Source organism: Paramisgurnus dabryanus, chromosome 3 (assembly GCF_030506205.2).
Source record: "Paramisgurnus dabryanus chromosome 3, PD_genome_1.1, whole genome shotgun sequence".
Classification (NCBI taxonomy): Eukaryota; Metazoa; Chordata; class Actinopteri; order Cypriniformes; family Cobitidae; genus Paramisgurnus; species Paramisgurnus dabryanus.
In genome coordinates this window covers 45,727,322-45,739,305 of record NC_133339.1, presented here as the reverse complement: position 1 = coordinate 45,739,305, position 11,984 = coordinate 45,727,322, and the positions used below count along the sequence as shown (strand labels likewise).

The window sequence follows — 11,984 nt, the reverse complement described above, 5'->3', positions numbered from 1 at the left end:
AATTGTATTTAAAAGCTGATGCCAGTTTAGTCACAGTGTATTTTGTCATCCTGTCCCTCTTTAGTAATCTCCAGTGCAGTCCAGCATTTGGATTTCACAGACACTGACCTCTCCAAGGTTGAAAACCCGGTCAGGGTAGTTTTTGTGCTGGTGGTTCATGGGCGAGCGGTCCGACAGCTAACGCGTCTGCTCAAAGCAATTTATCACAAGGACCACTTTTACTACATCCACGTAGACAAGGTAAGTTTGAACCCAACAGGTTGTTATTGTTAATAGCATTTTCCACAACAAAACTATACTCCACCGCCAACCAAACAAACTGAACTATGACATCAAATGCATTTTGGTCCTCATCTGGATCTCAAACACCCGAGTGACTTCCAACTCAAGGTGTTTTTTGTAGATCCTGTTGCAGTCTCCCTCTCTAAACTGAACTGTCCTGTACAATAACCACAAAAATATAGGATTATAACAAACTGCTTAAGAAAAGAACTTGATGGCACTTTGCTCACACGTGGACAACCAAGGTGTTTGTGGAGGGCTGGGAACTAACAGAGCTTGTTTAACACCCTTTGTTACTTAAAGAATGTTTTTGTTACACCCTGTTCAATTTTCACAGTTTCTTTTTTAGTTATTAAATGTTCCTGATCTAGTGTAGTCTCTTAGGGTGTTTTCAGACATGAGCCTTTGTTTCAGAACCTGGTGCGTTTTCTCCCATGGTTTAGTTCATTTAGGCATACGTAAACAAAGCAATCATGCTCGGATCTGCACAAAAACAAGCGCCTGATTGCGAACGTTCTCTGGAGCTGTTCGGTATACGTGTGAACGCAATCCGACCAAACGGACCAAGCAACAGGCCATCATATTGCTTTTTTAACCATGAACATACCAGCTTTTTGGTGATGAATTCTTGTGAGAACATCAACACCATTCAAAACCAAAGTGCACCTGTTCCTTATAAAACTTCTTCTAATTGCTCTTCTCCACAATCCACCTGTTTCTCGAACGTGGAAGTAAGTAATGTGACTAGTGATTCCAAGGAAATACCAAGACTTCCGTTTCAATAGCAAGCCGGTAGAAAAGAGTGTAGTGGGAGCACGCATAAAACATGATTTAAACAGTTAATATTTACTACACCTGCCATGTATGAACCAATGTGAGGATGAAATTAAGAAGTGGCTTGATGTATGAAGATAATATATTCAATCATTTCGTGTTGTTGATCGGAGGTGATGGGTCTTCAATGCGCAAATATAAAAGCACAAAGACATACCAGTATCTTTACAATGAGTCAGTCAAGTGTTTGTACATGGATTTAAAAAAACCATAATAAACATATTAAACTACTCCATGTATTGAGTATTGTTTTTGTTTTATGATAATATTATTATATCACTTCTTACGCAGGTGTAGAAATGAGCTTATGAAATTATTTGCTTACTTTTTAAAGTATTCGCTTTTTCATTTAAAACATAACAAAGCTCAAACACATTACGAACTATTATAAACATTAACTAAGCAGATTATGTCGTATATATTCTGTACTGTAATCGCATTTTTGTAATAATATATAGTAGCAGAATAAATAAATCAGCAAATGTTTTGTAGAGATTTACTGCGTTTGTATCAGCTATTATGGCAACCCCTAACTGCACAAATGATGTCGGTCTTCTTGGATTTCATAATAAACATTAAACAGACAGTCAAAACGGCACACTTGTGTTCTTCGCAATACTAAAGCTAATGGTAGTCTGACTCACCGGAAGTCATAAACCGGAAAGCTCAAAGATGGCGGCGCACACATTTACATCAAGAAACAGTTGGATAGGTAAATGATAAGAATGTTGTCCCGTCTAAGTTTTGATTACTGATCACAAAAATGAAGTAATATAACCGCAGTTACCAAAAAAGCCACACAATAATCCCGCAAAGCTGCTGTCTGTCAATTCTGAAGGAAAAATTTGAGCAGAATCTGGGAAAAAAAGCCGACAGGGTTTCCCGCAGCACATTTCAGTTCAGGCGGCCCGCCTAAGCTTTGAAGCCCTACCGCGTAAAAATTAGCTGCACAAAAGGCTGTCAAGTGCATCTCGGAGAATAGCGCGCACATGCTTCACACCGCGAGCGTGCACGCTGCGCCACACGGCCGAAATGAGATAAAGACGTGGTCCGTCATGTCTGGAGCATAGCCAGTTGATAAAACGTGTGTCCGCAAGAACTGTAAGTTGACTTATGTTTTGGGTTTATTTAAGCCTGTTATTGTATTAGTCTATAGTTGCAAATTTAAAGTAAGTTAGCTGGTGATTTTGTTGTTTGAGCAACCTGCTAAGGTTTCACGTGCCTGTTGATTATGAGCGCTCTTGTTCACTTTATTTATGTGCATTATTTACATGCTACAGTAGTTACACTCCTTTAAGATAATGTAATTAATAGTGGGAAATAATCAGTTTTTCACCATTTTTGCGCCATCTATCATTGTTTGCCTGACGTTCTACAACATCTGCTTTAGTTTGTGTTTATTAACCCTTTAGTTTCACTTCATCACGCTGCTATTCCCATTAGAGGTATCTGTTAAAAACATTTAATTCATTCATAATCTAGTATGTGTTAATTTTCTGTCATAGTTTCTTCAAAATTAAGTTTTATTTGAGTGTTTTAAATACAAATATTTTTATTTTTATCATGACGCATACGGGGCGCCCCTTTGATTGTCACGCCCCTCTGCCCCGCCCACTCGCTCAACCCTACCACCTTAACTAACAAATTTTCTGCGGGAAACCCTGGCCGATGCCCTCTGACCCATTAAAGGAGAGTTTACTCGCATGTGACTTGTATTAACAAAGTCTGGTTCGTTTGGAAATATTGCCTTGTGAATGCGAATCGAACATTTGAAGTCATTTAACCCCAGGTTTCGGAACAAAGCAATCGATCTACAGGTCTGAAAACACTCTTAGAGCGAAACTAAATTATTGACAAGAAGTCCCATTTAGCTGAGAAGCACATTTTGAAATCTGGAACTTCTTCAGAATCACAGATCCACTGCAATATTGTAGTTAGAACTTAAAAATATTATAGTCATTATTTATATGGCACAATATACAGCCGTGGAAAAAAATGTAGAGACCACTCGAAATGTGCTGCTTTTGATCCAGAATAGGTCATTATTGTGATTCGTCTAAATCTGATGAGTTTTTGAAAATAGGAGGTGAGGGGGTCTGGATGGTCAGTCTTTGGACAGGGTCTTGGTGAAAGACATTCTGAAAATCATCTCCAGCTGTTGTGGTGACCAGTTTGATGGGTTATGTTTTACAATTTATTGTCACTTAATTTGCTGCCAAAGTTTATGGCATCTGCGCAGATTGAACACACAAGTCATGAATCACTGTTAGATATGGTTGAATTGCTTTGCACGTGTGCATTTCTGGCTTACGTATACACGACTATCACTAAACAACAAGTTATGGAGCGCTAGTTAGTTTGTTTTTAAAGAAATGGTGCAGACCCAAGAAATATTGTGGGGTAACTATAAAAAATGATCTCGCTTTACAATAGCTGTACACAGTATAATGTGATATTTTACATACTAAATGTTCATATGTGCCATCATACAACGCCAATTTTTTGTTAGGATTAAGGAATTTGTTAGAAATGTTGTTAGTATTTGACAAAATGTAAATAGTTCAGACAAAACCTATAAATAGTTCATTTGGAAAAAATCTAAATAATAATTTTTCTCTTAATCTCTACATTTTTTCTGTTGCTGTATGTCAGTAAGCTGTGTTTTTATTACCCTTCAAATTACGCAAAATGAAATGGCGAATTGAAAATGCACCCAATGGAAGCACAGTAAATTTGCATAAACTCCCATATATTGCAAAAACGTTTTTACACTCAGGTTTGGTGGTTTATCATGCAATTCGACTAAGAAATATATATATAAAAAAGATATATATATATATATATATATATATATATATATATATATATATATATATATATATATATATATATATATATATATATATATATATATATATATATATATATAAATATATAAATTTTTTCACATTTACGGGTGACCTTGTGTGCGTAAAAGTTACATGATCATCTTTAAAAATGGCGCGGTATGTTTGAATGCTGTGAGAGCGATTTGGGAGTCGACTGCTCTATGCTTTCAAGTCGCTCTCGTTGCATTTGATGTCATCAGCCGTCGCCATGGTTTTTGGAATGACTTATCGTGAGACAACTAAATTATGTTTTAGTTGCACAACATCGGTTAATGGAATTTCGCAATAGCGTCATTTTCTAAATGCAGACAAAAAACTTAAATTGTGCACAGATCTTTAATGGAAATGCAGCTAGTGTTGCTTCTTTCCACACAACCAAAGTTAAGTGCAACGTCCAAAAATTCAAAAAGCACCATGAACAGTGGCGGCCTTTTTCGTGACTTCCTTTTTTGAGTGCGCCCGATGCGAAGCTCGTCAAAACACGTATTTAGCTCGTCATGTGTGTGGCTCTTCATTTCAAAATATGTGTTCAGCGTGTCATGTGAACCTATGTGCATCACGCTTCATTCCAAAATATGTGCCTGCTGCAGACGCTTCGAAGGGGTTTATGATAAAAGAGACGCTCCTGTTTGCTAGATACTCACTTAATCTCATGTGTAATTAGAGTTTAGTGTTAAGTTAGCGTCTTGTGAGTATTTTGTGAACGTTTGTGTCTCTTATCATAAACCCCTTCGACCTGTGTGAGTGCAGGCACGTTTTTTGACATGATGCATAATGCCCATAGATTCACATGATGCAAAGAACACATATTTTGACAAGACGAGCCACACACAAACACATATTTTGAATTTGCACCCCTCAGAAAAGAAGTGACTGGTCATCCATATGACTGGTGCTCTCTTTTTCACTTTGTTTTTTGTAAACTGATCTTTATTTTATATCAAAAAGTATTTCTGCTGATTAAATAACACATTCTTACAGTTAATAGTGTGTTATATTTTCCCCTACAGCGCTCAAACTACATGCATCGGGAGGTGCTGCGCCTGGCGGAGCTCTACCCAAATGTGAGAGCCACGCCCTGGCGCATGGTCACCATCTGGGGCGGTGCCAGTCTGCTGAAGGCGTATTTGCGCAGCATGCATGATCTGCTCTCAGTGCTGGACTGGAAATGGGACTTTTTCATCAATCTCAGCGCCACCGACTTTCCCACCAGGTCAGCAGCAAATCTCTCAAGTAGGAATGGAAAAACTGATTTTCTATGTTTATGATTCCGCTTTAGTGTACAGTTAGTCAACAAAACAGCAGTTTTGCATACATTGCAAGTCATTTAGGATGTTGCCCATGTAGCATTTAGACAGCGAGGTTTTTGGAAAGTTTTGGAAAAAGGCTAACGTTACTTTGTGTTTTATAAGCAAGCAAAATCCTTTTTCAGAGCACTTTTGGTTATTGTTATAAATTAGGCAAATATCTAAAATGCAGGTGAGTTTATAATATTGTGCTAAGAAATGAGTATCATGGGTACACATCACCAAATAGCATGTATGTTGGATTTCTTCCTATTCAAGAAGGGAAGAAGTCTGCTTTTTGTTTTGAAGTCTGCTCTGCGTTTTACAGCTTCATCCCTGCAGCGCTCTGAGCTTTTTTTAAAGCTAAAACAGCCAAATCACTGCATACGGACTGATGCACAAGTAGACATTGATGTCAGCCAAATCCTGTCAGCAGTTAATTCCTGCCAGAAGTTTTCACTTACATCTATGCCGCCCTGCAGGCAGCACTGTGTTTGACATAATCCCTGTTTTAAAATCTTTCTTTCTTCCTCTTGCACTATCGGTTTAAAACAGGACCAATGATGAGCTCGTGGCTTATCTGTCTCAGAACCGTGACAAGAACTTCCTGAAGTCTCACGGCAGAGAAAACGCAAGGTAAATCTTTAAACGTTCTTACAATAAACACACAGTGTTGGGGAAAGTTAAGTAATGCATTACAATATTAAGTTACTCCTCAAAAAAGTAACTAATTGTGTTACTTAGTTACTTTTCATGGAAAGTAATACATACGATACTTCTGCGTTACTTGTTGTTACTTGACTGAGGCTTGATCTCTTTCAGGCCTTGCAGGTGTTTTTTATGACTGAGAAGTTCTGCATTCAAAAATTGCATATTTCCATATAGGGATGCACCGATAGGATTTTTTTGGGCCGATACCAATTTAAACAGACAACTTCTGGCCGATGCCGATACCGATATTAAACACTTGTATACAATACTATACAGTTGGTCTATTAGCTAGTATATTTCTGCATCAAATTATTTTTACTGAACATGGATTGGATCTAATTAACATTCAACTGACCAACATAATAAGAGAGGCAAAAATTAAGCTAAAACAACAAATATAATAAGACAGCATGGTTTTAGCTATTCAGCATTTATTTTATTAACAACATTAACTATTTTTTGGATTTCTTTATGCAGTTAATTAATAAACAATCGGTATCAGCCTTTCTAGTGCTATTGCCGATATGCCGATGGTTTCAAATTCATAAAAAATCGGCCGATTAATATCGGCGACCGATACATCGGTGCATCACTATTTCCATAGCAAAAATTTCGAGCTCTGTCCTGCCATCTCCGTTTCTGACTCCAACCGTTCCCGCTTAGACGCATCCGTAGAGTGCGTAATTCTACGTGACTACATTCAGTTTAATTCATTACATTAGTTTGTTTAAAATCTAATTAATTACCTGAAAAGTAACTTGCATTATTTTTTTTTTAAAAGTAACTCAAATATTAATGTGTACATTTATAAAGTAATGTGTTATTTTACTCGTTACTTCAGAAACGTAATATTATTACAGAATGCACGTTACTTTTAATGCGTTACCCCAACACTGTAAGCTCATTAATGAACAACATTGTTCGTTTAAACCAAATGTGCCGCACAAGCCCTGAAAAGTGAAGCCAAAACGTCTCGATCACCGCCCAGTGACTGGTCCTAGTATAGGTCATAAACCCCACCTCCCCATGTTATTCAATGGGACTTGAGACCAACTAAACAATTTAATTACACTTCAATTATCTTTTTCCCGAAGCTGGTTTCTGTCATTTACTGTAGTTTTTATAACGCTGATGTAAATTCAAGTGTTTGTTTTTAAAATAAGTTTGTTTTTAGTTTATGATTGACAGCTGTGATATGCGCATTCTGCGAGGGCAGGGCCTTAATTTCGCGGCTTTACTTCCTGCTCACTACTGCACAGTACTGGTCCCGAAATCGCTACTGTGCAGACTCGAGATACCCAAGATGTCAGTGTCGTATCGGGACACTGGCGGCTTCACTTTTCACCAATGGAAGACAGCGAACGGGCGTCATCCATCTTTTTTTACAGTCTATAGTTTAAACACTAATACCATATGACAAAAATATTAATTTACATTTTTATTAGGGATGCAACAAGAGGAAAATTCTTGGCCAAAGCAGAATAAGATAAAACACTTAACTGAATTATTTTGCTAATTTTATCGCCATTGCATAAGTTACATTTTCAGAATTTTCTTCCTACTATATTTATTTCACATTATTTAACAATTAATATTTTTTTAACATTCCAGCAGACATAATAGGGGCCTTTTTACTAGGGATGCACCGATACCGATACTGGTATCGGCCTCGATACCACATTTTCTAAAGTACTCGTTAAAAGTCCCCCGATACCTGGAATCGATATCACGGTCTGAGAAATGTCTATGTTTGAGCGGCGTGTAGGGGGTTAATGCCTCCTGTGTTGTCCAAAGAGGCAGAGTTTACAACAAACTGGAAAACTAATCCTTTGTTTTTTTGTTAAATTATATTACTAAAGCTGTAACCTGTAAATTTAAATCATGTTTTTTTATTAAGTACTCGGTATCGGCAAGTACTGAAATGCAAGTACTCGTACTCGTATTCCAAAAAAGTGGTGTTGGTGCATCCCTACTTCACTTCTCGGATCAGAATTGAATGGAATTCATTCAGCTGATCTCCGGGTCTGGCGGTATCTCTTCTAGCATAGCTTAGCATAGTTCATTGAATCTTATTAGACCATTGGCATCGCGCTCAAAAATAACCAAAGAGTTTTTCTATTTTTTTTTTCTATTTAAAACTCAGACTCTTCTGTAGTTACATTGTGTACAAAGACCGACGTAAAATGGGACTGCCTAATATCATTGTGCCTCCTGAATCCATGGTACGATAGCAAAGTAAAAACGCTTCTGTCTAACAAATAGCTTTTGTTATTAAACGTTTTATTTCTCATTTAATATAACCGTGTTTATCATTTTAGGAATTTACTTGTTCCATGAAGTTTTTATTACATACTGCTGAAGCTCTTCATCGTTCCTCTTCTCATCTAAAAGGAGTCTCTCGTAGAGCTGTAATCGGGCCTTAAAAGTTAGGCCCGAAATGTCCGAACGTACATTTAGATTGACAGCTATTTAAAAGCCCGAACCCGTTTACAGCCCGACATTATTTAAATGTGCGCACACACACAGCTTTTGTCAAGAATGAGAAATTTACACAGGTTTTAACATTATTTATTCATGACTAATAATCTACGCCACTTGGAAGTTGAAACAAAGAAATAAAATAAGTCATCTGTAACATTGTAACATCTCATTCTAAATAGGCTTATGCAATACACTATAAATATGCCAAGAAAATTATTATTTCTTAACGAATTAAATTAAGATAATACATTCTGAATTAAGATGGGTATTTGGCAATAACGAAATTAAGAGAAAGGCTCCGCGGGATTTGCGTCGGCACTTCTCTCCATTACTGCCAACATTAGTCTATATCCTCTCTCTAAATTATGTATTTAAGACTCGATTCATATTTAGTTATACATTGAAAAACCTACTCACCAAGATTAGGCTACATGTTTTTGATGAGGAAAATCATTAAATCCAATCCACTGTAAATGAATTCAGCGCGATCCTGCGCTACTGATTGAACTTGACCGCTCAATTACCTCACAAAGCCGGAGCGCAAGCCCGAGCCCGCCCCGAGCCCGTGTAAAATGTTAGAAAGGAAGCCCGAACCCGCCCGAGCCCGTCGGGTTCGGGCAAAGATCTTCAGCTCTAGTCTCTCGCACTCCCTGCTTGTGCATTTAGTAGAGTACCCAGGATCATAATCCCTGCCGTGTATCATACGCTGCAATGTTGTTCAGGATGTTTTGATTTTAAATGAGAAATAAAAACTTGTAACTTCTGCATTTATGAAGCGTGCGCACCCCTATGTGCGTAACTATTCATTGGTTGCTATTTGATTGCGTCATCAAAGGCCTCATTGTTCGGTCTTTTCACTTTATAATTTCGGTTGCCAAACATTCAATGCATCCCTAATTTTTATGAGGAATTCTACGGTGGTGTATCCATCGAGTACAAACCAAATTGTCGGTGTAAAAGTGTTAAATATTAATGTTAAGGATTTACAGGAGCACACAAAGCAATATCCTGCTTTGACAACAGCCACTTTCACAATATAGAAACATGCCAACATGACACATTTTCCTCCGGTTTCACAGATGACGCCCAAGGCTCGTCCTAGACTAAAACACATCTCAACTAAAAATAACTTGCACGTACAGATGTTAAAATATGCCAGTGCCATTGTTTTAGCTCAAGATAAACACCAGTAACATATTTTTCTAAGGCATGTCTCCCAGAAGATGCTTAAACATCTTAATTTAACCAAGGCCTTAGCTAAGCCTTGTATGTAAAACCAGGCCTATAAATGTCTGACACACGGTTATACCTTTTCACTTCTTCTATACACGTTTTACAAAAATGATAATAAATATGTCTGTATTAATTTCATTTTAAACTGCTATAGTACCTGTGATTTATTATGGCTTTTCTCATGTAGGTTCATTAAGAAGCAAGGACTGGATCGATTGTTTCACGAATGTGACAACCACATGTGGCGTCTGGGCGAGCGCACCATCCCTGAAGGCCTGGAGGTGTCCGGAGGCTCCGACTGGTTCGCCCTCACGAGGAAGTTTGTGGAGTATGTGGTGAACTCTCATGATGAGCTGGTGACGGGACTCAAGCAGTTTTATACCTACGCCCTTCTGCCTGCTGAGGTACTGTCTGATCTTTAGTCAACAGCCACTAATAATAGACTTCTGATGTTTTATTGCTCCTCTGTGCTGACATGCTCTACAATTCCCAGATGAATCTGGTGCTGTCTGAAGTTATATTCCATCCTGTCTGTGTTTCTTTTAGTCTTTTTTTCACACTGTGCTGGGAAACAGCCATATGTGTGAGTCGCTGGTGGATAATAATCTGCGTGTGACCAACTGGAACAGGAAGCTGGGCTGTAAGTGCCAGTATAAACACATAGTGGACTGGTGCGGCTGTTCGCCGAATGATTTCAAACCTGCAGACCTCATCAGAATACAGGTGAGCTGTTATTTCCTTTCGTTTAGACACAGCAGGAGGTACTGTTTATTGAAAGAGTATTTTGTAATGCACCATTCATTTTTTTTATTACAGATAAAATCTTGAATATATATTGTTTTGATAATTCTATTGAATGAATTGTGTAGTCTGTTGTTTTGCTGCTGATTGCTCTTAGTAAACCACACGTTTTTATACACTGACCCCTGCCATCTCCCTCAACAGCAGCTGACCCGGCCCACGTTCTTCGCCCGCAAGTTTGAGTCCACCGTGAACCAAGAGGCTATTGAGATCCTGGACACTCATTTGTATGGCCAGTACCCGCCGGGCACGGTGGCACTGAAAGCATACTGGGAAAGTCTGTTTGAGCAGGCTGATGGGATTTCATCTCTTAATGATGTGGCCCTCACTGCATACTTATCCTTCTTTAGACTGGGTCTCCATAGACAGGAGAGCACTCAAGGCACCACTGACAAATGCAGGTGAGACTCTGTTCACTTTTGTCTGTCTATCAACCTATCTATTCATATCTCTATCTGTCCTGCTGTCTGTCTCTCGATCTATCCTTGTGCCTGTCTGTCTATCTGTCCTGCTGTCTGTCCCTCTATCTATCCTTGTATCTGTCTGTCTCTCTATCATGCTGTCTGTCTGTCTCTCTATCTGTTCTTGTGCCTGTCTATCTATCATGTTGTCTGTCCCTTTATCTATCATTGTATCTCTCTGTCTGTCTGTCTGTCTGTCTCTCTATCTATCCTTGTGTTTGTTTGTCTATCTATCATGCTGTCTGTCCCTTTAACTATCCTTGTATCTCTCTGTCTGTCTGTCTGTCTGTCTGTCTGTCTCTCTATCTATCCTTGTGTTTGTTTGTCTATCTATCATGCTGTCTGTCCCTTTAACTATCCTTGTATCTCTCTGTCTGTCTGTCTATCTGTCCTTCTGTCTTTCCCTTTATCTATCCTTGTATCTGTCTGTCTATCTATCATGCTGTCTGTCCCTTTAACTATCCTTGTATCTCTCTGTCTGTCTGTCTGTCTATCTGTCCTTCTGTCTTTCCCTTTATCTATCCTTGTATCTGTCTGTCTCTCTATCATGCTGTCTGTCTGTCTCTCTATCTGTTCTTGTGCCTGTCTATCTATCATGTTGTCTGTCCCTTTATCTATCATTGTATCTCTCTGTCTGTCTGTCTCTCTATCTATCCTTGTGTTTGTCTGTCTATCTATCATGCTGTCTGTCCCTTTAACTATCCTTGTATCTCTCTGTCTGTCTATCTATCTGTCCTTCTGTCTTTCCCTTTATCTATCATTGTATCTGTCTGTCTCTCTATCATGCTGTCTGTCTGTCTCTCTATCTGTTCTTGTGCCTGTCTATTTATCATGTTGTCTGTCCCTTTATCTATCATTGTATCTCTCTGTCTGTCTGTCTGTCTCTCTATCTATCCTTGGGCCTGTCTATCATGATGTCTGTCCCTTTATCTATCATTGTATCTCTCTGTCTGTCTATCTGTCCTGCTGTCTGTCCCTCTATCTATCCTTGTATCTGTCTGTCTCTC

General features: G+C 38.5%; 1 protein-coding gene across 1 annotated transcript in view; it reads left to right on the top strand.

Annotated features, from left to right (window-relative positions):
* The window catches only part of xylt2 (xylosyltransferase II), a 33,467-nt gene that overhangs the window by 12,648 nt on the left and 8,835 nt on the right, over nt 1-11,984 (top strand). The window contains exons 3-8 of the mRNA XM_065292471.2: nt 65-240; nt 5,015-5,217; nt 5,846-5,926; nt 9,903-10,119; nt 10,262-10,438; nt 10,661-10,917. Coding sequence (XP_065148543.2) covers nt 65-240; nt 5,015-5,217; nt 5,846-5,926; nt 9,903-10,119; nt 10,262-10,438; nt 10,661-10,917 — 1,111 coding nt within the window. The remainder of the gene's footprint in view (nt 1-64; nt 241-5,014; nt 5,218-5,845; nt 5,927-9,902; nt 10,120-10,261; nt 10,439-10,660; nt 10,918-11,984) is intronic.